The sequence below is a fragment of the Lampetra planeri genome, chromosome 7, assembly GCF_965212315.1.
Source record: "Lampetra planeri chromosome 7, kcLamPlan1.2.h2, whole genome shotgun sequence".
Lineage (NCBI taxonomy): Eukaryota > Metazoa > Chordata > Hyperoartia > Petromyzontiformes > Petromyzontidae > Lampetra > Lampetra planeri.
The window spans coordinates 968691-995901 of record NC_136113.1 but is presented as its reverse complement, the minus strand read 5'-3'; the positions used below and the strand labels follow the sequence as shown (position 1 = coordinate 995901).

General features: G+C 48.3%; 1 protein-coding gene across 1 annotated transcript; it reads right to left on the bottom strand.

Moving 5' to 3' along the window:
* Positions 1-1868: 1868 nt before the first annotated feature.
* Positions 1869-25496, bottom strand: LOC144719712 (solute carrier family 22 member 3-like). Its single transcript, XM_078595850.1, has 11 exons — positions 22784-25496; positions 19747-19850; positions 19394-19548; positions 17445-17613; positions 16828-16945; positions 15820-15929; positions 14603-14817; positions 13607-13715; positions 5270-5382; positions 4369-4468; positions 1869-3698 (listed from the first exon to the last, which is right to left on the bottom strand). The coding sequence occupies exons 1-11, from the start codon at positions 23216-23218 to the stop codon at positions 3578-3580; spliced, it is 1749 nt and encodes a 582-aa protein (XP_078451976.1). The 5' UTR covers positions 23219-25496; the 3' UTR covers positions 1869-3577.
* Between the last annotated feature and the right edge of the window lie 1715 nt (positions 25497-27211).

Below are 27211 nucleotides of genomic sequence, written 5' to 3'. Positions count from 1 at the left end.
TCACCTGGCCAACAGGTTTTCACCCAGAAGGCCTCTCATAGGGATAATCTTCACGGTTTCCTGCGGCCAGGGAATTGGGCGATCTCCCCCGATGCTAACTCGCACCGCGGCGCTGTGACTTGGGTTGAGATTACATGGTCACGGCGGGGCTGCCCAGCCACCGTGGTTAACACACACACCCCACACATGGATCGGCCGGCAGGTAGGGGGGCAGAGCCACAAACGGCGGGAAACCAGGGTGAGCGTCTGATTGGCAGGACGAATGTGCTTGTGCACGGCCGCCGGCGCAGCAGCCAGCGGCGGTCCCTTTGATATGGAAATCGGGATGTGGACGGCGCTGAGAGCTCCGAATTCTGTGGCGCAAGACGAGCAATCTGATTGGCCGGGAAGGCCATCGGATCAGCGACGGCTTTTCTTTGATGTGGGTAATAATAAAAAGGGGCCGCAGAAAAGGGAGGTCTCTTCTCGAGTCAGCCACCGGGGCGGTCGTCTCTTCAGTTCAGCTAATCGAACGTCCGTGTGACGAGTCGAAGTGCTGCGAGGACAGGCGCACCGGAGCGTCGAACTGTGAGTAAGCGAGAGAGAGAGCTGGTATTGAGCGTAATAGCCAAAAAAGTTTAAGTCACAACAGAATAGAGTTCAGACCAATGGGAGATAATTTTAATCCTGCTTTGCCGATTCCGATTAATTCAGGAGAGTGGCTCACAGTCGGCCGGTAATAAATCGTTAATAACTAATCACAGCCTCGTGTGGATTCGACGAGCGTGTGGAAGCGCGTGGTGCTGTGTGTATGTATGCTCACAGCGTGTGTGGTCGGTGCTCCACGGGTGTACGCTTCATCTTGCTGCTGCGAACCCCTGCACTGCGTGCGGACTAACTCCCCTTGCGAACACCCGTCCCACAGCCCTTTAAACCACCCGTAACGAAAACCCCCAATCGGCAACGCGGACGCGAGCAACGTCATTCGCCCTCCGACCCCTGACCCCCCGTTCAGAGCGTGTGATTGCTGCGCAGGGTTGTGTGAGGGGAGGCGTCGCGTTTGATTGGCAGAGAGGCAACGGAGTTTTCGTGACTGCAAGGATTCATATTCTTAGGTTTTTTCGGTAAAGTCACGTAGGTAAAACATTAAAATTAATGAAAGTAAAATAAAATAAAAATCACGACGCTTCGGAGGCAACACAAGTCTCCGTCATCAGGTGGGACCGTCACAGCCAGATTTGCTGCATCAAGTGAGGATTACATCTTGAATCATTGCCTCACTTGATGCAGCAAATCTGGCTGTGACGGTCCCACCTGATGACGGAGGCTTGTGTTGCCTCCGAAACGTCGTGATTTTTATTTTTTATTTTATTTTACTTTCATTAATTTTAATCTTTTACCAGTGTGACTTTACCGAAAAAACCTAAGAATAGGCAACGGAGTGTTTTCAGGTGGCCGTGAGCCGGCGACGAGCCATGCCCCACTCGCGGACTCGCGGGGGTGCGACCCAGGGAGGAGAGCCGGCGGGCGGCAGCCCTTCTCCCGCGAGCGATGAGCACAGCAGCAGCTGTTCACACACGAGCGAGGGATCGGGAGACGGCGGACCCCCTGCGGCCGGCGCCCAGCAGGGAGAGGCCTCGGGGGCCAGCAGCCTCAACATAGACAACACCTCGCACGTGTAGACGACACACCACGTGGAGGCAACACACCACACGTGTAGGCACGGTTCCGGGGGTTCACATGGCGAGCAGTGGACGGACTCATTTCCGCTTCCTCCACTGAAGAATACACGTGCCTCGCCTCACAGTGAAACCCCGATTATCCGCTGCAGACAATTAACCAAACAAATTAAGCGTGCCAGGTTTAAATGGAATGTCGTGCGAGTGTGATTGGTCTTGTTTACATTTAATAGTTTGAGCAAAACACACGTTCAGTGTCCAGCCACTGGGAAAACAAGCTGGAAAGCACCTGAATCAATTGATATTTTTTTAGGTAGATCATCTATTGCAGTGTTCTTCATTGCAAGGCCCGCGGGCCACTGCTGGCCCCTGGTGGCCTTTAGTGCGGCCCCTGACGTGCGGCCCCTGACGTGCGGTCCCCGACAATACACAAAGAGTGAAAACACCCCCCATCATCACCATCGTGCTGTCAAACCCCAATGGTTTCAAATGTGTGGCGGCCCTCACACTGATGATGTCTTATCGACGATAGTGGCACCCCTCTGCAAATTAGTGAAGAACACTGGGCTATTGTCTGTTGGGGAGGGGGGATCTGCACTGCACATCTCTGGCGTGAGGCTGGGAACCATCAGTGTGTCACAGCAGTACGAGTCTATGTGCGAGTCTGGCTGTGGTGGAGCACACCTGAAACCCAGCACCACGGAGACAGCGAGCGTTGGTGGATCACACAAACGTGAAACTTCCCGTGGGAGGTGGTAGTAGACCAACGTTTGAAATAATTTCTATCTGTATGGGAAAGTATTGCTCCCTCAAGTGCATAGTCACTCGTTAATTGGCTGAAACTATCTTTATATGCAGATTACTGCAGAGCTTGGACAATTCGTGCCTCTGAGTCGGCCTCTCTATTCGAGAGTGAGAGAATACTGGGCGCGTTACACATTTAAATAATGATTAACAAGACACTTTTAAGAACCCTCAAGCGCCTTCGATTTTATGAGCGTTGAAGAACACCACCTCCTTCTCAGAATGCCAATGGTGTCTTTGTATTGTTCTTTTATAGCTCTGGAATTCATTCGGAATGTTTAGAATTTAAAGGAGCTGCCCAGTCTGGCGTCATGGTGATTTATTTCATAAGCTGTGGCCTCCAAATCCATGCCACTATTTCCCTAATACAGGAACATACACACTACGTATTGTAGTTTTATAAATTCAGAAAAAAACAATCACATTAAATTCCAGTATATTAAAGTTTACAAGGCATGCAAGATTCCCCACGTAGTCACGGCAATGTCCCAAAATGAAATATTTAAAATTATGTCAACTTTTGTAATCTGTCGACAATTATGGAGAGATTACACTATTTCTGGAGTGACATTTCTCCTTTAAATATAAAAATGAAAAAATGTATTTATACTGTAGCCTTCAATCATGGGCGTTATATGCTGCCCTATAGTGTAGCGGTTAACATTGTCAGCAATGCATTGTTAGATGATACGATGGATTCCCTTGAGATGATAGCAACAGTGATATAAAATATATATTTTTTTAATTAAATGCACTACATTTTTAAGTGAATAAGAACATAACCCACCATCTATTTCGACTCTTCTTGCACCGCTTAAAAATTAAGAATTAAGAATCCATTTAGAAGTACCCTGTTTGCGTTTTCAAAAGCCCTTCCAAACAAATGGTTTCATGTAAAACATATCTTTGTGATTTTAAACTTTCTGCAATTGTATCGTAATAATCTTGCGTTAATAATCAAAGAGTTGCAAATATTTGCCTCAACGCAACAACTAACGTACGCGTATTACTGTAGCATGGCCGAATTTTGATTGTGAAACAACACGTAAATACTGAATGAGCCGAGGCATCCTAATACGCATGGTAGTTTTGTTTGAACGCGGCATCGTGCACACTCATTGCGTCACATTTATAAACTCGAGCTCAGTGGCAGTCACATTTCCATCGGCCTGAGAATCTCCATTTCTCAAGGGGTTCTTGGTATTGAGCTTGCGGGACCGCAGCATTTTCTGTTTCCTGTGCGAAAGTGAATGTTGCCGCTGTTATTGCTCAATTACAGCTTTTCCTTCCCAGGCACGTTCTACTGGACATCTATGAAAAAATATCTTTATAGCTCATCGGATACCTCCAGTATGAATACATATTCTGATTCTTAAAATATGCTGATTCTTGTATGAGAGAGTGCACTGCAACACAGCACTTGCTATTGTTTTACAGTACCGTTCACTATATACTGGCTATCATATAATTACGGCATAGTTTTATGATATTAATTTAAAAAACATTTTCAAGTCTTTTTTTATATTAACGGCACGTGTTTGGGAAAGAAGTTACAATCGAGTAATCAAATATTTTTCGGTTTAACCAATTGTTGTGAGTGCAAAACTAGCGTGACTGAACGCGAGTCTTTGACATACACTGTCTTTAACTCGAAAACGCATATTAATTATTTGACAGAAATTACCTCCACGTGCAATAATTAGTGAGTTATTATATCATTCAATGTCTAAAATAGCTCAATGTATTTTTTTTTTATTGCAGCTACGGTGTACACATTGGCATACTTTTCAAAATAACGTAAATTCGATTAAATTTCACGTGCACTTTCTTTTTTTTAGTGAAACCGAAAAATGTTTGTGGTCAATTGTAACCAATAAACGCTGCCGGCATCATCAAATCAACATACTTGGAAATGTTTTCTGCATCCTCGGTGGTTTCTGGTAGAGGAAGACCGTTTGTTTCTGGCAAGAGCAGAATCACGGACCCGCCAATAATCGCAAGGATTCCTGCAGAATGCACACATTCATTCTGCCTTGTACATCTGTGACTGTACATGGGAATGCTGTACTCTTTCTCGGAATGACGTAAAGAAACCCGAACTGCAGTAAAACTAGTTTGTGGATATCCTCAAGTGCGATAAAAGTTGAATGCCCCTTTCAGTCAGCTCAAGTACCCGAAAAATGTAGTTATCAAGAAAAGTATTATATATTTGAAATCAATACCCTTCAAAACCTCTCGAAACTAAAGCGTGTCGGTATAAATGTCTTTTTTTAAACCATTTAAAGGCTCATAAAATGTTATTAACCCATAATTATCACTCTGGTTTTGCAAATCTATCCTGTAGATTGAGCTCCAGGTGCAAAATTCAGTCAGCCGAGGTAAAAAGTGTAAAAGTTGCACATTCTTTTTAATGTCAAATTTATGGGGCCCAAAATCAAATGTCAGCTTTGTAGCCCTCTTTCAACATCAGTCACTCACGACCAGCTAATTACAAAGCGTACTCAAGGTTGACCTTATTTTCGTTTTCGAAACCGTTGAAGTTAATGTAACTTATTGTACGTTTTTAGGTATTCCCCTGTTATACGTACTCATTTGTTCCATCAGTGTGATAACGCCTTAACACCAGAAGTACATAATTCACGATGACGCGTACGCAAGCGATTCCAGAACATCCACGGTTCCATCTTCACTTTTTACTGACGCACGTCCAATTTTAAGCCTAATATGGAATTTAGCGATTCTGTCTTTATTAATTAAGTGTATGTTACTGACAAGTTGATTGTTGCTAATGTGCGTGTATTTCGTACCAAAAATAACCATGGGTAGATGCCTCCAAATGGTGTAAAGACGGTAGAGGACAAACGGAGCGACTATTCCACCGATACCAGACAGTGATGAACAAGTGGACATGGCCATGTTCCTGCAAACGAGACAACGGTGTTGAGTATCGTGAGTACTGTTTAGTATAGTACTGGTCAATATAGTACACATGCAGCACGAGTGGTATTTGAGCTCGATGCAAGACTCAGAAGTAACGGACCATTTTTTAATTATTAAGATGTGCCCACCAGTTTTCATAGTTGTGTAATAAACGACTGGACCACGATGTCTGGCTCAGTGTCCTTTATTCGGTTCGTGCTGTACACCCACACGGCTGTCTTTACTCTGTAGCTTCTCCACGGTGCTGACTCCAATGTCGGCCCGATCCACAACAGCAGCTCCGCTGCTGTTTCTCTCACACAGCCCCCCTTGGCTGTACTCGCTGCAACTCCTCTCCCTCCGCAGCTCTGACAGCCTCTTGCTGTCTCTCTCTCTCTCCGCAGCTCCTCCTGGCAGCCACACCGCTGCCTCTAACATGCAGCCCTCTCTCTCTCTCTCTCCGCAGCTCCTCCTGGCAGCCACACCGCTGCCTCTAACACGCAGCCCTTCTGGCTGTCTCCTCTGCAGCTGCACACCACTCCGCAGCTTCCTCTTATCTTCGGGGTTGGCTCCCGATGGCCGTCGGCGCCCCCCCTCTCCACACTCGCCCGCGTGGCCTCACTCTATTCCGCTCACACCCCGACTGCCTTCCCCTTCCGGTTTACCCGCTTAAGGCCCCGAACCTTCCACCCACGTCACATGACTCCACCCCCCGTGACGTCACATCCGGAAGGTCGCTTACGCCCGCATTACACCACCCTCCCCCGTAGAAAAATCCCAGCCGACCTCGGCTGACCAATAGCAAATCGTAATGCGGCGAACCGAGCTTCCCCCCCTAAAGGACACTAAGCATACAATGTAACAGCAAGAACAACAACAACGCAATTAACATCAACGAACGTACAAAAGCATGCAATAAATACAACTGTAAGAAAAAAAAAATAACAAGACAGCAACAATCAACGAAACGTAAGCGATTTGGAACGTGTGCGGGTCGCCGGCCCGTCCCGGACGGTCGGCGGCCCACTCGCAGAACGGGAACGCGATGAAAGTCGAGGAATGACAGGGGGTAATCCCCCTGTCGCAGCTGGAAGTCCACCGACGTCCCGTGTCCCTAAAGAGTTAGTCTTGGGCTTGTCCTGTGACCGTGCCCGCAGCTGGGTCGGAAGGGTTGCAGGGCTCGAAGGTCCCGCAGACCTGGCAGGCGTCCTCCGAGCAGGGCCCCTCGTCCCCCGCAATGTCACGGCCGGCCTGTCTGGAACAGGTACGACAGGCGCTCTAGCAAGATCAATGGACGCAGGCAGGGGAGAGTCAGCAGCAACAGACCCCGGCAAGGCAACATTGGGGGATGACGCATCATGTAAGGGAGCAACATATGGTTTCAAGCGCGACGTATGCACAACCCAGCGACGAGACCCAATCTGGACGCGTGCTGACTGTGGGTTGGGAACCGCAATGAGGCGTACGGGACCATGCCAGGGTTTGTGCAATTTCGGCGAGGTCCCCGGACGTACCTGTGGACAATGAAGCCAAGCTAGGTCCCCAACCTTCCAAGGGCACTCCCCCTCAGACCGTCGCGCATATCGCTCGTTCCGGGCCTGGGCTTTGGCCGTAGCCACGCGGGCATTCTCCCGCGCCTCCGTGACTCGGCGAACCGTGTCCTGGATGTATTCAGGAAGTGGTTTACGAGGTCCCTTCACCCCAGTTCCCAATTGCACATCCACCGGCGGCACGTTTTCCCGACCATACATAAGGTAAAACGGCGAATATCCTGTAGCCGCATGAGGCGTCATCCTGTACGCCGAAAGCACCCCGGGGATGTGCAGATCCCAATCTGATTGTTGTTCACTCACGGTATGGCAAAGCATGGCAGACAGTGTCCTGTTCAGCCGTTCAACCATACCATCCGTCTGCGGATGGTATGGGGATGTCCGTACTTTCTTAGTCCCAAGGCCCGCGCACACTTCCGCCAATAATTTAGAAGAGAAATTCCTGCCCTGGTCCGTGAGGAGTCTCTCAGGCGCCCCCTTATCCATAATATACCCAAACAAAAAGGCGTCGGTAATGGCCGCGGCCGACTGATCGGGCAACGGCCAGGCCATCGGCCAACGGGAGAGGTACTCAACCCCTACCAGCAAATATTTATTACCCCTCGCCGATGGTGGAAAAGGTCCCAATATGTCCAGTGCCACCAATTCATTGACTCGAGACACCTGAATGGACTGGAGAGGCGGCACGTAAGGATGTTTCGGCGGCTTACGTCGTGCACACGCAGGGCACGCGCGCACGTGCCCTACGACATCTGTCGCCATGCCGTGCCAAAAATAATGACGTTGCAACGTCAACAAGGTCTTCTGCACCCCTAAATGTAAGAGAGTGTCACAATGGAGGGTTCTAATCAACTCGAATCGCAAGGACGTTGGTACCACCAGGCGCCAACGTTCCTGGAACCCCTCCCGCCACATAAGCAGACCATCTCGGAGAGCGGTTTGCGGCCCCATAGCCGTACTCGGACTCCCATTGTCCCTAGCAGACCGCTTCCGCAAGGACACCAATGACTCATCCATCATCTGTTCCCGGATCCAGACAGACCTCGGCAGATTCAAAACCCCGTCAGCCGGTCCCGGTTCCATCGGAGTGTCCGACTTCTCGACGGCCAACGTAAGCGGCTGAGGGGGGTTTGGAATCGGCGAACACCTATGCGTCCCCGACTCACATTTACAAGGGGCGCGCCGCGGTAATCTGGAAAGTGCATCAGCGTTCGCATGGCGCACTCCCTTCCGATGTTGAATTTGGAAGGAAAATTCCTGTAGCGTGTCCAACCAACGTGCCAACTGTCCGGATGGCTGGTCAATTTTAAGGGCATATTGCAAGGCCGCATGATCCGTACGCACAATAAAAGAACGACCGTAGAGGTATGGTCGAAATTGCCGTAGGAAAAAAACAACCGCCAATAGTTCTCTGCGAGTGACACAGTAGCGGGTTTCCGCAGGAGACAAGACTCGGCTACCATACGCCACGACACGCTCTACACCCCCTTTAGACTGTGATAACACCGCCCCAATACCTGTGTCACTCGCGTCCGTATCAAGAATGAATGGGTGATCGAAATCGGGATAATCCAATGTTGGGGCCGTGGCCAATAGATCACGCAGACTCCGAAAGGCCGCCTCCTCCGGCTGTCCCCAAACAAACTTCCGTCCTTTACCCGTAAGGAGATGCAAGGGCCTCGCAATCGTCGCAAAACCCGGCACAAATCTTCGGTAATACGAGGCAAATCCCAAAAACCGCCGAACATCCCCCACGGTGGCCGGAGTCGGCCAATCCCGGACGCACGCCGTCTTTTCCGGATCCGTGGACACTCCCTCAGCACTCACAATGTGCCCCAAATAGCGGACGGACCGTTGCAGTAGGTGACATTTCTTTGGTTTGAATTTCAATTTGGCAGAATGCATCCTCGTGAACACTGTCTCCAGCCGCGTCAAATGTTCATCAAATGTGCGGCTGAAGACAATGATATCGTCCAAATATATAAGACATGTCTCCCACTGCAACCCCGTCAAAACGAGCTCCATCAATCTTTGAAATGTAGCAGGGGCCGCATTCAATCCCATCGGGAGACAGTTGAATTGAAATAACCCCTGCGGCGTACGGAATGCGGTTTTCTCCCGTGAGGACTCGTCAAGGGGAAGCTGCCAAAATCCCAAAGAGAGGTCCAGTGTGGAAAAGAACTTAGCCCCCGACAATGCGTCGAGGGAGTCATCCATACGCGGCAGGGGGTACGCATCTGCCACCGATATCTTATTCAATTTGCGGAAATCAACACAAAATCGCAATTTGCCATCCTTCTTCTTAACCAAGACGACTGGAGCGCCCCATGGGCTGTTAGATGGCGATATAATGTCCGCAGCCAACATGTCTTCCACTGCCCCCCGTACGTGTTCTCGCTCCGCAGGACTCATCCGATGCGAATTTAATCGAATAGGGGCAGCATCGCCCGTCTCAATGTGATGGTAAAGCAACGAAGTGCGGCCCAAATCCAAATCATCGGAGCTGAACACATCGGAATATGTCAACAACAATTTACGCAGCGCACCACGTTGCTCCATGGACAGGGAAGAATTTTCGTCACATAAATGAGCAACCCAACGATCATCCGAACTCCTTGGCTCGGAAACCCCAGCAACAACTCCCCGGCTATGTGGACAATCATGGGTCGCAAACGCCGTAGTGGCATGTGCCACAACCGTACCGGCCGGGACACGGACGTTTTCTCCCCCCGCATTAAGCACCTGTAAAAACGGTAATTGATCCGGCCGGACGATGGTCTGTGCCCCCACTAACGCCAACCCGGTTGTTATCGTGGCGGACGGTGACAACAAGACCCCTACTGCTCCTAGCCGATCAGGCAGGGGCTTCCGATACCGCAAGGGTATAAGCATCTGTGTACCAGGTGGGATGTCCACAGATGCGACGGACAGCGCCTGCACTTGTACGGCCGAAGCAGGTCGCCCCCAGGGCGACGGCAGAAACGAGATTTGACGGCCCCCCGGCAGTTCAATACAATTCTCATTGATTTTGATAAAAATGGGCATCTTAGCCAAAAAATCGGTGCCTAACAAACAAGGAACCGCCAAAGATCTCGATATCAACACAACACCCGAGGCCGACACATCCCCAATAGATATCTTAGCATCCACCTGACCCACGATACCCATGCTACCCCCGTTCGCAGCGACGCACGACCCATAAACCGGACGCACAGCCCCCGGCGGAATGCCCAACAGATGGAAAATGACATCCGATATAATAGTCGCAGACGCCCCCGAGTCGACCAAAATGCGCACGTCCACACCTTGTATGGACCCCGGTACAGTGGACGAACCCGTAGCGGCCGCGACAACTCTCCGTGCCAATTTGCGCCACTGCGTAACTGAATGACAAGGCCCCGTCGATGGCCTTTCTTTAACAACAACAATAGGATCGCGCAACACAGGTGGTGGGTGAGGTGGAAAGCCTTGCCGAGTGTCTGGTGCGTGCCGACATGCCTGTTTCGGAGGATCTTTAGCCGACTTGACCGGTGCCGAGGCCTCCTGCTGCGGCGGAGCCGGGAAGCGGGCCCAGCAGTCTCTGGCGTAGTGGCCCCTACGCCCGCAGCGGAAACATTCGGCCTCGTTGCGCCGAAGCGCAGGCCTCGCCTCCTGACGGCCCCGTTCTGGTAGCGCCGCGCGCGGTCTCGGCCCGCCGCGTCCCGTCCATGGAGCGGAGGCGGCCGTCAGTTGTTGAGGGCCCTGGTCATCCGGAACATAGACAGCCTGCGCAGGGTTCCACCCCAGCGCATCCTCTTCTTTGACGGGCCCCCCCGTCCACGCCGTCACTTGTTTCCAGCGACGGAGGTTGAATTGCGCATCGAGACACTTAGCAGCCGTCCGGGAAGTGAGCTTCTCATGCCCACACACAGGCATGGGGATCCCTAGATCCCGAGACAGCTCCAACATTTTCCCTAATATGAGAGGCTCGAGCAGGTCCTGTGGCGTCTCAGGATAAGCTGCCATGGCCAGCTCCAGCACCGCACCCCTGTACGCCACGGGCGACTCCTCTGGTGCTCGTTGTCGTTGAGCGAATCGCCGATGCGCATCATCTGGTGGCTCATAAGCATCGGCCATTTCTAGAAAAACACCACATAAAGTTGCCTTCTTATCGGTCGTTATGGAACGGAAGAATCGGACAGATTCGTCGTCCAGGAGAGTCGGCAACACCTCCAAAGCCTCCGCATCGGTCCATCTTGCTGTGCGTACCGCCGCCAAGAAGCGGCAGGCGAACGCGCTCCAGTCCCCACCGACGGAAAATTCTTTAACCGTTGTAAGGTGGCGACTCCGACTCCTCTTCCCGCCGTCTTCCAATGGTGGTGGTTGTGGTGGCAAATTCAAAATGGCGTCGGCCCGCGGCGTGGCCAAGATGGCGGTTTGGCGCCACGGAGCGCGCAAAATGGCGGCCTCTTGCCACGTGGGCAATGGCGGCGGCAGGACAGGCAACGTGGCGGCCCGCGGAGCACCACTTGCATCATCCATCGTCCCTGGCGCGACGAGATGGCATAGATGCGCCAGGACGTCCTTAAGTGCCTCCAGTTGTACCGCCATCGCTTGCCATCGTTGATCCGCGTCTGATGATGTCGACGGACCCGCCACCGCGCCAACATCCTCCACTCCCGTTCCCGTGGTCGCCTCAGCCGGGCTCTCCTCCACCACCCCAACAGGATCCGTGGTTGGAGGGAGTTCGTCGTCGTCGGACGAAGAAGCCGATGCAGGCGCCGGATTAACTTTCTTCCTCACTTGTTTCGACATGCCGTTGCACTTCCGACACCAGTGTAATAAATGACTGGACCACGATGTCTGGCTCAGTGTCCTTTATTCGGTTCGTGCTGTACACCCACACGGCTGTCTTTACTCTGTAGCTTCTCCACGGTGCTGACTCCAATGTCGGCCCGATCCACAACAGCAGCTCCGCTGCTGTTTCTCTCACACAGCCCCCCTTGGCTGTACTCGCTGCAACTCCTCTCCCTCCGCAGCTCTGACAGCCTCTTGCTGTCTCTCTCTCTCTCCGCAGCTCCTCCTGGCAGCCACACCGCTGCCTCTAACATGCAGCCCTCTCTCTCTCTCTCTCCGCAGCTCCTCCTGGCAGCCACACCGCTGCCTCTAACACGCAGCCCTTCTGGCTGTCTCCTCTGCAGCTGCACACCACTCCGCAGCTTCCTCTTATCTTCGGGGTTGGCTCCCGATGGCCGTCGGCGCCCCCCCTCTCCACACTCGCCCGCGTGGCCTCACTCTATTCCGCTCACACCCCGACTGCCTTCCCCTTCCGGTTTACCCGCTTAAGGCCCCGAACCTTCCACCCACGTCACATGACTCCACCCCCCGTGACGTCACATCCGGAAGGTCGCTTACGCCCGCATTACAGTTGTATTGTGAACAATTTTCTTTGGTACTTGACCGTTCGTCCTTATTTCACGTTAATTGCATTATTTTCTGTTTAATTCAGTCTAGTGCTATGGTGGCAGTTGAGAGTTGTTTACAGCCCGACATATGTGCTTACTTAAATGTGACTAGCAGAGAAATATGGTGACCCAATAGTGGCCAACAGGCATTGATAGGATATTTATAGGTGTTTAGGATATTTCTAAGTGTATATTTAGGTTTGGTGGTTATGAATGTGGAGGACACCAAAAGGGGCTGAAGGTGAGAGTGAAGAGTTTTTTTTCGGGGTTTAGTGAGGAAGTGTGAGGAGAGTGCATGAGACCGTTACAATGTGCAGTGCTGAGAATGAGAGAATTGCAGTGTTGAGATTGTATGGCTTATTGTTGGATATGAAATAGCTAAATAATCAGGTAGATAGAACAATAAGATATTGTAATTTTTTAAAAGAATGTCAATTATTTAAGGATAGATTGTCTTCAGTAGAACCTAAACAATTCGGTTTATTACAGTTGCCTCGTTTTCTTCTGTAATGCCAAGTTGCTGGGCGTATTTATGGTTTATTTCAAATGCATTGCTGCCACGGCCAATAACATGCGGCGCTCTCCCTAACGTCATCCGTGTCACCGGCGCTTGCGCATGAGATGCGCATTTCACCTGTGATTGGCTGCCGGGTAATCTGCAGAAGGGCCAATCACGTTACCAGCTCCGGCTGATCAAAGATGGGACTCCGTTGTCAGAAATCTACTCTTTTGTTGGGATGTCTTGACATTGGTGGGAAATGCATACTTTGAAGTATTCAAACGATACAGATTGATGAGCTGTTCACATTAGCCTACTTCATACACAGGTCGATATAATTGTCATAAGTGAGAGTTGGGATGTGATAAGATGCAAATATAAACAGTATTACGCAAAAATGCTTTCTCCACAATTAAGCACAACATCATTATTATTACATTTGTTTTTATTTATGATTTTTTTTAATGAATATGCGCTCACCACAGAATGTTACAAGTTAAATCCTGTGGCTCTCACAAAATAAGTTGTCGCTCCGCCAAGTCTAAATTTTCTCCATCAATCGACCCAAACCCCATGAACGCAGTGTTTCATTTTACCACGAGATGTAGTGCATGTGTGCAAATTGGTAGATCTGGAAATTAGAAATCAGAGGGGGGACAACTCATCAGTAGAACTTAAACAATTTGCATGATATATTGTTCACGAGCCCACACGTGACTCACGTCTGCTCACCTCAGGTGTGTCGGATAGAGCTCGTTGTTAACCAGGGTCACCATCTCATAGGCCATGGTCAGTCCAAGGCGGCCCAGTGTCACCAGAGTGATATTCAGCCACTCAATATCTGCAACAGGTCATACTTTATTAATTGTGGTAAGTTTTAAGTTAATTGATACAGACACACTGTGTGTCAACGCCACAAACCAACCACTCTAGAAAGTCTAGTGAATTTTGTCATTCCCACCTTCCCCGATGCACCTGTTACCTTTATAATCGAGTTGTACCTAAGCAATAATCCTCTGATAGATGTAGATTTTTTTCCCCCGCTCATCATATATGCAAAAAAGCGAGCAAGAATCAACGTGTTTTATTCACATATGTTGCATGTAATATGTTCACACGAGAGCTGAAATTACGAGTGGTAGCCAAATTCATCACAATGATTAAAAATGTATTCTTGTATCGAATGTTGACCATGAAATGCGACAATTCTTTGAATCAAAAGTAAGGGAGTTAATGGTCATGCCTCTACTCTGAAGACTCCCTTAATTTATAGCCACTAACACCAGGAGACATACAGAACACTGCTGCTTGGTTCCTCATGTTAACCCGATAAAATAAAATTCGCATTCCCCCCACTGAATTCCGACTGAACCTTGAATGATTTCCATGTAATGAGGTCAGGGGTACAGACACTCCTTGGAAGGTTGGGTGTGCCCTACCAAGTGAATGCTTCCCAGCGGTTATTGGTTACGGTACAGATGGGTTTAATTCGCCCATATATCCGTGTGAGTGTGCTGTTTATGCACTACTGTTTTTTTAAAGGTTCTGTCTTCGGCATTATCGCATTTTTGTCACCTTGTTCAAGGATAGAAAAAAACGTGATTTTGCCAAATATTTTGTGGTTCTCTTGGTCATATCTAAGAACGTTCTGGATGCCTGGACACCGACGGCACCCACCAGTGGCAGCACGCCACCGAATAAGACGCTGGCGTGTCCCGCACCGCTTACCATGGGGGACGAGGGCAGTGGCGAGGCAGGCGAGACCCGAGAGCCCAGGGGCCACGCACATGGGGAGACGCCTCCCGACTCGATCGATGAGCGCGATCACCATCAGGGCTCCGGGAATCTCAGCCAGCCCGCCCATGAGGAAGGCCAGGTAGACGTTATCACCGATATTCCCCGTGCTCATCGCCAGCCCCTGGTACACAACACCAACCACGAACCTACACGTGACAGACAAGATCATTCGTGTCGGTTTTCTGCAGTTGTGTCAGAATAACTTTAGCGACGCGCTGGCGGCTTGTACCGCGTGTTGTTCGGAACGATGTCCGACGTTTTGCTCCACATGCCGTGGCTTCTTCAGGAACTTAATTCACGATTCAGTGGATCGAAACTTCAGACATTATGGCGAGCAACATGCGTTACGGCACGAAAACACATCAGAGATAATTATCGATCAAGATCACCATCATCAGCAGCCATTGTCTATCCGCTGCTGGATGAAAGCTTCCCCATGCCGTGCCCGTCGCGGGGGTTGTTTGACCGTGCTTCGCCACATTGGTCCCTGTGGATTGTTAAATGAGTGGCCAAGGAATGGTTAAAATATCACTCAGCATTGATATTAGCCATGCGCCAGGATTCAAATTTAGGTTTGAATAAGGTTCATAGCACAGTGCACTATCCACGGCACCGTATGACCACTCCTTTATTAAATATATGCAGTATATAATATGTTAAAATACACTTTGTATGTCGTTAGCTTTATTTATTTAGAAACAAGTCCGATGTCTAGGTTGTTTGTCACAGTTAGATGAAGGAATGCTGTAGAGTAGTTGTCAGTAAGATGAAAGCCAGTGCAGGGTCTCCAGATCTGTCAGCTGTTTGTGCTTTCAGTTGAAAACATTGCGAGCGCATCAAGGAATAAAACACCGATGAGACAAGAACATGAACAGAAAAGGGAGGATGATGTGAAATGTCATCCTCATGGGATGACATCATCAATATTTAGCCTCGAGATGGTTTTACCAAGAGGAAAGAAGCACATTCAGAGAAAACTATAATTAACAGTTTGATGAAGTAGGAAAGCAAATATATGATATAAAGTGGAATAAAAAACGCATTAAAGTAGACATTAAATAAAAATGTAAGGTACTCGAGAGGAGAGTGCGATTTATGTGTTTTTGTATCCTGAGAGTGTAGCAGGAGGCCATAGAGAAAGTACCCACCAGTAAATCATCAGTACCACCGTGTACTTGCGAATCTTTGGGGACCTCATCAAGTCTGCAATTGATGGGCTGCCAGCCTTTTCATCGGCTTTGGTCACCTCCTCAAAGTTCTAAGCAATGAAAAACAAAATGACGAACTATGTTTTCACATTCGTGAGCATCGGTTTCGCAATACTGTCACAGCTACATTTTTGACGGACATAAAGTATTATTAGGATTTAACATTCGCGTCGTCCAGTGGCGTAGTAACTACATTATCAGCGTAGGGGGTGCAGCAATCGGTCAGATGGGGCCTCAATATTTGATTTGCGCAATTTGCGTAAGCCGAACACTACTGCCATAAGTAAGGTAAAATAAAATACGGAACGTTAATGAAAGCGTTTTCATAAAAAAAAAATGTAAACCGCGTTTTAATTAACTTATTGTTCTTTTACGCTGTTGTTGAAAACATATCTCATGGTGGATGTCAAAGGGGCCCCAGCTCGTAGCTTTGGCCACCAGGGGGGTGCCAAGGCACCCCCTGCTCCTACACCAAGTGACGCGACTGGTGTCGTCCCAAGGCCCAGTGATGCTGCTCTGGTGAAATGGTTATAACATTCGACTTCAAATCCAGGTCGCGGGATCAATCTCCCGGCACGGCAGTTGAAACAATGAGTAACATTTCCGAAATCCCCCCCCGCCCGCCACTTCTTCCCCACCACCTTTGTCCACTCAGTAGGATGAATGGGTTCACCATAGTTGCTTGATTCGCAGGTCACACGTGACGTCTGGTCAGCGTGGAAGAGGAGGCCAAATTCCCTCGAGTGGACTCTCTAGACTTCCCTCTCAGTGGCATAATTGAGTATTTGCAGGGCTACATATTTAACTTTTACCTAAGGCCCAGCTGCATACAGTATTTGCAATAAGACAATACAAGCAAAACATGTTAGAGTCAACAAATCGAAGGTCATTTTGTCGGAATGTAGCGGGAAAGCATTTTGTATGCATGTGAAGCGTCACAAGATATACCTTTCGGATGTTGTCAGATAATTCCCGTCCATTCACGTTCGATATCTTCTTTAAAACACCGAAAGCCTGCTCTTTCCGATTCTGGGAAATAAGCCATCGAGGTGACTCTGGCAGCAACCTGCAGAGAACATGCGTGTAGTTGCACAATTGTGTACTCTTCATTATTTACGACAGCAAACTGGATATGTTCTTTAAATCAGATGCTCATACTCAAGAGTGCTGAGTGGGACGTCTTCTACTTTGTGAGATTGCAGACAATATCACTATCTGTCTTAGTGTCCCTGAAATATATATAGTGGCTTGATTATGCTACAGTGATCATGCTGCTGTATTACTTTGCCACCATGAAGTTTAAGGAGCCCATGCCGTCAAATTTGTTTTGTTTTTTACAGATCACCAACTCCGGCTATGTGCATGCACTGTAATTGTAGACACCATCTGATTGGGTTTAAAGTTTAACTTTTTTTCCCGTATGTATAATGCTGCACATCTTGAGTGGTATTCTTTGATGTATATTTCCTTTGCTTTGAGACAATGAACACTGCAGGGAGTACTGCATATTGTGCAGGTTTTGGTTTTGGTGTGCCCGCAATACAGTATTATAGTCACCGCTGTACCAGTAGTAAGAAAAGAGGACGACGTTTGGCAGCGTGAGAGCCAGTTGCAGGTAGCGCCACGTGCGTAAGCAGTAAGCGATACCAGACAGTATGATGACTCCAAAGCTGAAGAACATCTGCAGCACCATGTGCACCACCCTGCGCTGGCCTGAGCCCACAAACTCGGTAGCTACATGCACACGAGGCATGGGCAAAGCCGGGGAGATGGAACGTGGGGGGAAAAACGACATCAGGCGAATGTATCTGCATTATTAGAAGCTTAATTTGTCTATCTGTGAGTGAGTAGGTCAGTCTCAGCACTTACTCGAGTCATATTTATTTAGGTTTTGTTTTGGCACAGATAAAACCCAGTGGGCAATCGATGTGCGTGTTCGATGGGGACCACGTTACAACGAAGACACATCGTAAAAACACACACTAACAAAACAATCCAAAATCAACTTTACATGGTCAAATTCCAAATGGCCAATGTCGTGCATGAACATGCTACACTCAGCACAACAAATACGATGTTTATGGAACGCATCTCATAGAAGAAGAAGAATTTATAACTGAAAAGTCTGCAAAACAGAGCGATACAATTCTCCTACACATGTGCATCAAGTGATTGGAGGTAGGACAAGGATGGGAAGGTTTTTTTTAATCCCAAACATTTTGGCTAGGTCATTCCAAAGATTAGGGGCCCACCACACGGACTACTTTAAAACCAAGTATGGTTCTCACATGTGGGGCAGGGGTATTAACAGGAACGGGGAGTATGAGAATTGACTTGCGGTATTCAATGATCCAGAAGATATTTAGCAGAAAATATGTAGAGTCACTTAAAGGCTCATTCTGGCCAGAAGGAACCAGGTACCCATGGTATTGATGATGATGATGTCGAGCACCACGTGTGTCAGGTGGGGGTCTGAGAGAAGCTCCCCCCTCCACCGCTCCCCCCGCCACATCACCTCTCACTCACCATCCATCCCCAGACTCGCCCATTACCCCCCCCCCCCCACGCCGTTATAAATTTGCTTTCGGGTGCAATAAATTTGCATCCCTAACCAACATGGCCAGCCGGGCCTCAGTGCAGTCCATGCACCACCCGGCACGCACGCACTGCGGTCTCCCCTATGATATATCTGGACCCGGTCCGCAGTCAGTCCCAGTTGGGACCTGTGACAGACGAATGCACCACGTGGACCGAGAGGCCGAATGTCACGCTTTTTTTTACAGGTTTCAAGTTATATTTTTCTCTGTTTTTAGGCATGGTTAAGAGTTTTTTTCCATGTTCCTTGAGTCCACTTCACACAATCGTTTTTTTAAAGTTACATTTTGAATACATGTTTTTTTTTTGGGTTAGATCGCGTAAATATATAAAAGTGTCATTATAACCCGCCACCACCCAACACAGCAAACTAGTAAGGGTTGTCACGTAAACAGAACGCGATCTAATCCAAAAAAAACCCTATTATGGATATTGGTTGCGAAAGCCTACGTGTTAAACTTACATTTAGAAGATAGTAATGCGTGACATTTTAGCTTGTACTTTTTTGCCATTTGATTGAACCCCTCTTCTTACATGTTGAATATTTAAAGTAATCTTTCAAGGATTTCACATGGAGATTTACGATTGTGTTTTCAAACATAATAGAATGGCATTGTAACAAATGTATTGTTTTAATCACGAGGAAAGCATCCAGTTTTTTTGTATGTTGTCCGACGCGTGGTGCAATTCCAACAATAAACATCCTGCCCCAAGTTACAGGTCGTAAGTATCATTGACTGCGAAGCCCATTGTTGAAATATCACACGGTTAGCCGTGTCCAGAAGAATGAGCAAGGTGATTTACTGATTAGAAACGTGGTCATCCAATGGACCTTGTAAAAATATATTTTTAAAGAATATGAGAATATAAAAAAAAGTTATGAAAAAAAGGACGTTAAGAATGAGCAAGGACAAGGTACCGATCACAAAGACGGTAGTCCAGCTGCCCATGTTGAAGATCCCTTGCAAAGTCCGCATGCACACAAAGGCGGCGTAGTTGGGGGCAAAGGCAACCAGAACTCCGAAGATGGTCTGCATCACGATAGACACCATCAAGCTCCATCGGCGCCCATACCTATGGCGGAGGGTGCAAATGAACACGCTTATGCCAAACCCGCAAGTGGCATATTCACGACGTCACTGTGTGTATACAAAATATATTTACCGCACACTCAGTAGGGGGTCATTGCTCGAAATGTTCGCCTGCTGCGCATACACATGTTACAGTTCCACTGCTGGACGAGGGTCTCCAAACGCCTGCGTGCCAATTCACCTGTCGGAAACGTAACCCATGAGGATGGCTCCCACCAAGAGTCCTACATTGAGGAGAGCCTGAGATAGATCCAGCAGCCAGGCGTTCTCGCACACCAAGTCAAACTGCACACCCAGACATCGGAGGGGGAGGACACAGCGTGCGTGAGCGACTTGTACTACTTCATTAAAGTGGATGCAAGATGTTTTATTTCCTGTGGTGAATGTGAAGTGAAGAAAACAAGTAAACTCAATCGAAAACATTTGCAATAATGCTGAGCACGTATACATGTATGTGACCACGTGTATGTGACCACGTGCAGGTGTGTGGTGGGGTACACATAATTAGATTAGTGCCAATGCTTTAACTAAACGTGTTTTTATGCCACGTCTACACCTAATTTACTCATGTACATGTTTGCTAAACAAACGAAGATATCTCTCCGATGCGTTTTTCCTCAGGAACTTGAGCTCCGGGCACGTGGAGTGAAACGTCAGATATCGTGCCGAAAAACATTGCGATTCAACACGAAAACAACATCGGACAGCTCGACAATACAAATGGGGGGAAAATATGCAGCATTAAGTGAAGATATATCTGTTTTTGTGGGACCATAACTGAAAAACACAGCAGAGTGTAAAAGCCTGTGGCAATTCATTATCGTAGCCGTAATTTCATTCGAGATCAATGCCCTCCTCGACAGACAGAAAGCATATAGTTGGGCAGCATACTTTGCAATCCGACCACAAACAAGAATCCCAATAATCAATCAATGGTCTCCCATTACAAATAGTAAAACCGCCTATTAGTACCTGCATCTATCCGTCTTCAATCACTGATACCAAACAGTACATTTGCCTTACCTGCTTGGTGGAGGATTCCCCACATCATGTGGTGTTCATGTTTATATGCCTTTCTTCGTATCAGCGATCCAACTGTAGTCCAATTCTAGTTGCTCAGATGGGTAGTAGGCAAGGCCCAATTACGAACTTTACCCAAGTGGAATTTGTGGACCTTATTCATTAATTAATGGCGTGTCTGAGCCGGGGTGGGACATTTTACCAGAGCGCATGTAACGGAATGCGCCCGATCGCATCGGATCCTGGAATCTACTCGGCATTGAGCTTTGGAAATGAAGGACAACGGAAAAAAGATATTTCCTCCTGCGTGCACAAAAAGCAGAAGCTTTGTCCTGCAATTACCAATTCACGCCGCTGCCGGCAGAAGGGTCTTCGCGAGATGGAGCTCTAGAAAGTCCCCCTGGAAGGTATTTTGGTCTCCTCTTCTACACTGGCCAGATGTCTTGGAGGAAATGGGAGTACTCACATTTGATCACATCACACACGACATGCCAATCGACTAACTGTGGCGCAACAATTTATACCATCACTCGAACTCCGGTCATCCTCGCAACTTTTGGCTAGCCATCAAACAAAGACGGGCACTGCATCGAGCACTTTCAGATGCGCGTCTGCGGCCGTGTGGAATGCTCTCTACATTCTGATATTAGGAAGCCACTGGACCTATGCACTTTTAAATCATCTAGACTGAAAATAATTTCTTTAGAACTGCTTTTTGTGTTTAGTTTGTTGTCTTTCCCCTGCACCTCCGATTATCACGGTTGGCTACGTACGGTGCAAAATAAGTTCAACGTACATGTGTAGTGCTCGAACCGACACGACAGCTTCTTGTCTTTCCTCGTTACTTTATTTCGCGTATTTCGCTCAACACTCCTCCATCCAACATCGCTCAACGTTCCTCCCGCTAACACCGATGCACAGTTCTCCTCCACGCTCTCCACTCGCTCGCCACGTTCCGCCGGCCTCACTCGCTCCCCTTCACTCCTCCGTCGACTCTCCTCTCCACTCTCTCAGCCACAGTTCGGCTGCTCTTTATCAGCTCCGCCGTCCCACTCCGTCGTAACTACATCAGCTTCTCTTCCCACACTCCAGCCGCTTCCTACTGCTTCGTCGTCTCACTGTTACTCTACACTTCTCCACTGCTACCCTACGCTTCTCCACTGCTACCTTACGCTTCTCCACTGCTACCCTATACTGTTATTCACTCTGCTGCTCCGACTCTCCATCCTCTGTCTCCTCCCAGGCGCGAACTCCCATCTCCTCCGAAAACCCCTGTCTTTATCCCCGAGCCAATTAATTCCCAATTAATCAGGGGCATCCCCCGCGACGCCAATCGCTCCCAGCCCCTGCTGCCACGTGGCATGTTTTTCCAGACACTGCGGCGCCATTTTCCGACAACAACACCCTCTCGGCCAATCAGCGCCCTGCACCCTTAATTACTCTCTGCCACCTGCTACCATCCTCAGACATCACGTCACCTCCTTTGGGACAACAACAACGACCAGCCAATCAGCGCCCTGTGTCCTCACTTGCTCCCACTGTACGCTGCGTGCGCGCACACTGATGGTGCATTGTCTTTGAGTTGTGCGCCTTTTGGCGTCATCTGGTCCAACCCATGTGAGACTAGGCTCTAAGGAAAGCTGTCTCGGGTGTGGACCAATCAACTTCAAGGACAGTGCATATATTATCAGATTTATGTTTTTTGTTTGCATTATGGCTGCAGGTATTGTGGTCTATGCAAACATGACTCCTTGTAAAAAAAAGGTGTCAGTTTTGTTGCCAGATAGAAGGGTAAAAAACAATTATCATAAACAGAACCAGTTGGGTAAACGGCCAGAACTAGCGAGTAAAGGCCAGTTTAAAGAGGTGAGTTTTCAAGACAGACGTATATAATGGTGGATTGCAATATGCCTATATGTCAGAGTCAGGTTGTTAGCGATTGATTGGCCATCCTTCATATCGACAATGAAATCGGTGTAGATTTTTCCACGCTTGGCGCACCACGGCGAGCCCGGCCCGATTCGGTGAAATAATGTACGTACCGTACTCATCCAAGAATGGCATATGGCGGTATTACCGCATAGGTAACAGAATAACACACCGCTATATTGCCGAATTTGCACGACATAGAGTTGCATGAGAAATAAGCACCCGTCAAACACAGTCCGCCGCTGCGCGTTCAGCGCCTCTGTACCTACCTCTGACACTAAGGTCAGTCCCGTCTCCTCGGTGTCAAACTCCCAACCGTGGTCGCACGCAATGAGGCGACCAGAAAAGGACGCGTTGGTCACCTCGTCTCCCTGGCCCCATGGAGACAGCCCGCACGGAGCATTCGAGTCACTCCAGGTGGTAGTGTTGACGCGCATGCACTGAAGGTTCCATTGGTCTTCCACCGAGCCCGATGCGCGACTCCGGTTTCTGTGTGCCGCCTCGAGGCTTGCGCCGCACCGGGAAGACGTTCGTCTCGTCTCGGTGGGCACCCTGCAGCGGTGCTCAGGGACTTGGCCCAGGAAAACGATGTTGAGGTACTGGAAGGCAAACAGGGTGCAGGGTAAACACAGCATCGCAAACACGCGGTGCTGGAAGGGCCCGAACTCCCCGACGCCTTGCAGAACACTATCGAAGTCTGCCATTCCTCTTCTAAATGCTCAACCGTATCAATAGCAAAGTCAGTTCAATAGCCGTGCAATACCAGCTGTGTGTGATTGTATTCAGCAATGGTTCCTAATGCCGAGCAGATGACATAAATTCAGGACTGCGTGCAACTAGATAACGTGTGGTGCAAAATGCAATCACAAACTAAACCATAAGTGGCACGGGGGTTATTTAATGTGTCAAATCACTGGATTGGGAAGTGCTAAAGTCCATATGTAAACATTAAACACACCAATAGTTGAGTCACTCATAGCTGGGTTATTTTAATGATTAAAATAACCGTAATCATATTCACACAAAGTAGCTTACTCCTGCAAAATGTTACGGGTTCCATTGAAACTACTGCAGCACTTCGGGCTGACCGATGATATAACCGCTATGTGTGCAACAGGCAAGCAGGCATTATTTTTTGTATAATTATTCTTTTGCACACTGATATCAGCTCTGGAACGTATTTCAGTATTCATATATTTTGGTAACAATTTTACTAATAACCACTGTCCTGTAATTTAGCCAGGGTGGAAGCCCGTTGTGCTTCAACTTAGTTTCAGCATGATGCACGGCGCGGTGACGAGATGTTAACTACCTCGCCCGGTATGCAGGAGTTATATAGCTCAGCGGGCCTTACCTGGTCAAATAAAAAAAAAGTTGTTGTCACCTGCGTTTGTTACTTTAATTTCCTCACTCATATTTAATGCCCCAAAATGTATTTCATTCCAGTTGAGGGGATCGACTCGCTTCATCTCTCTCTGGAGTCAATACACGCGACTTTAAAACTGTTGTGGCGAGTCAATAGTGGCACTGGACCCTTTGCTGTGAACGCTACCCTCTCTGTCCACCGGCTCCGTGCAGAGGCCACCTCGAGGGCGTCCAACACCGCGGCCCCATTGGCCACATCACCCGGCACGCCCCCAAATCTCATCACATCTCGTAACCTCAGCAAGCTTGCATCTGGATAGCGCCTGGGTGGGCAATCACCAAGCCCAATGAGCTATAAAGAGCTTTATAGTTAATCGGATTCCTCCAAGTATGAATACATCTTCTCATTCTGATAATAAAGGTTAGCTCAAGTTTATTTGTCTGACCAACTGAGAACAGGATAGTTTCATTTGCAAGAATGACCATGGGTGTTATTAGCTGCTTGCAGGGCTACATTGCAAATACTCCAATGTCTAAGCTCCCCGCCTAGTAACCACCATGACCCATACGGTCCTGGCGATCATCCAGCAGTTGCTTTGACCAAATATAGGCGACTCGCAGTGCTGCAGGCGATTCTTATGTCACTCCCCTGAACTTTCAGCCAGCATTACATCTGCCCTGGCAATTGTACCTCACCGAGTTGATAATTTAACAAATCTGTCACCCGTGTTGGTGGATTTTAAAATTGGTCAAATATTTGCGAAGAGAATGTGACATGGAGCTAGTTGATCTCGTACCCTGGACATAAACTCAAGTGACTTGCTGGAGACTTGGACGAATTATATTTATTTGTAAAGTAACCCCCCCCCCCGTATGGAAATTAAATCTGCTGCTGTTATCATTCATGTGCAGGGTGATCTTCTCTATGTCTATGGGCCGCGTCCTGCAACAGAGAGAAATGATCCTCAACGATACATTATGCAATGAATTGTGTTGCGGAATTCGGAAACAGCCCACTTCTAATGTGCAATTCAGTGCCCTAACCAACATTCTGCATAGAAAAAATGTTGGCCTCGTTGCTCATAATATTTGCACTTCAAAAAATTACAGCACATGTACAACAAACCGTGGTAAAATGTGTAAAGGTGCAGCCCTGTAATTTCTTACTCACGCTTCTGCTGGTGGAAGGGTGTTCACTACCGAGCTCCCTCTAGAGGGTATTATTTGGCCTACTCTTCCACGCTGGCCATATGTCTTAGAAGAGACGGGAGTACCCACACTTTACCCCACCACGTGCGACTAGCTGAATGACTGAGGTGTACCCATAGATACTGCTGGGTGGACAGAAGTGGGTTTGGTTAACACATTTTTGCCCCCACTGTTTCAACTGCAACGGTGGGAGAACAAAACTGGCGACTTCTGGATTGCAAGTCCACTCTGACATCCATTACACCACGGCAGAATCAGTACAGCAGTAGCAAAGTCTTTTGAGTTGCTCTTGAATCACGGTTGTTGAGCGCAGGCCCAAACCAGGGACGTGCGGTCAGGGGAGGCAGGGGAGGCAGAGCCTTACCTGTCATACTCCAATGAAAAGTAAAAAAAAAGAATAATCAAATGAAATAAATATTTAAAAATTTCCACTGATCTGTTATAAATGTAATTTCTGTACGATTCCAATCATTTTAATAGTCAAAATCGCCAAATTTGCGGAGGTCCGCTGCAAATACAGGAAGAGACGAGAGGTGAGGCAGCGACGAGCTCAGCCTCCCCTCTGATTGCACAACCCCTCAGTGACTGGATGCAGCTCGGGCAATAAGCGCGTGCCTGTTACTATCTCAGCATGTCACCAATGTAATGTTTGTAGACCCCTTCATTTCATGTCATCGCCTTCCATACTCCAGGTAACTTATTTCACGTGTGTATACAGATATTTAGGCTCGCTGGTCTCGTCATGAAACTGCAATGAAAAAGCACCAGGGGAGGCAGCTATCACAGCTGCCTCACTGAGGGGGACGTGTCTAACACGCCCCAGTCAGTGAGGACACGCCCCCTCCGTGAGGACACGCCCCCTCAGTGAGGACACGCCCCCCCCCAGCGTGTGAATCTGGCTCTGACACTAGCCAGTGCCTCCCCAGCCATTGACCTCACCGCACCGTCACTGGCCCAAACGCCACACGGCCAGCAACAAACATCAGTACTGCAGGTGTAATAGCGATTTACCCTCGAAACTGATCCCGTAAACATTTTCAGGAGGGTCCTAATTGCGATGATTAATCCCATACCAATTCCAGTGCTCCTGTTTTAGTGTAGGGGGAACTGTATCACCCCTTCAAAAGCCACATTCAAATAGCCCAGGATTGGCATTCAAAACATATGTGGATACATCAGGAATTGGGCTTGCTATAATGTCCATTGCAGACACCTCACTACCACTAGAGACTGGCGTGTCTTAAACATGATATATGCACGATATACAACCGCACACACAAAGCACTTCGTTTATCCAAATCAAACACACCAAGGTAAGCTGGTTGTCAAACGCCCCCTTCAGTTATATTCATTACTAAAGTGTGTCCCTCCTTTCCACTACCATAAAACAAAAATAGAAACCATTTTTATTTTACCAGCAAAGGCCCACTGAGCAATATAGCTTTTTTCAGAAGCGACCTGGCCACAAATGATAGCTCAACGAAGTTGATTATCACTCTATAAAAGGCGTGTTTCTAAATGTGGAGGGAAACATCGGAGGACCCGAAGAAAAATATATGGGACCACTGGGAGAACATGCAAAATCCAATATACAGCAGGGGTCAGGGTCGGGATCAACTTCACGACCTCCTGCATACCATGAGAGGTTGTTAACATCTCGCCACCATAGCACCCTATCAGCGCAAGGCATAGTCTCACACTTGGGGCCCTGAGTCGCCACGCTCAGTACACATTATGATAAGGATCCACTTCGCAAAACCGTGAGTGATGGCGATTACTTGAGGACGCCTTCATCAATGAGTTGATTGTTCACGGCTGATGATCATATGATGTCTCTGCTGGGTCGGTAATGTCACCGCCTCGGCAGAAATGGTGAGGCGAAAGTGAGACACCTCGAGGCCATGGCACGAGAGACTTGTCCTCCTACCCCAAACCAAGCACAGCCTCTCAGTGTGGCACGAGTAGAGGCAAATCCTTCCCAGTGTTTGTGAATTATATCGAACTACTAAAGTTTCAACAGCCTTTGGTTATTCTATCATTATTCACGGTGCCACTTAAAATGACCCACCCTGTCTGAGTTTTCCCATATTCTTTTTTTTGTGTCAATACACCAATCAAGTCAA

What these genes read in the sequence shown, in the direction of transcription:
- LOC144719712 (XM_078595850.1), bottom strand. Translation starts at nt 23,218, where the DNA reads ATGGCAGACTTCGATAGTGTTCTGCAAGGCGTCGGGGAGTTCGGGCCC. An exon ending in GACTACCGTCTTTGTGATCG is followed by an intron (nt 17,614 to 19,393) that starts GTACCTTGTCCT and finishes GTGTGCATGTAG; the next exon opens with CTACCGAGTTTGTGGGCTCA. An exon ending in GATGCAGAAAACATTTCCAA is followed by an intron (nt 3,699 to 4,368) that starts GTATGTTGATTT and finishes ACTTTCGCACAG; the next exon opens with GAAACAGAAAATGCTGCGGT.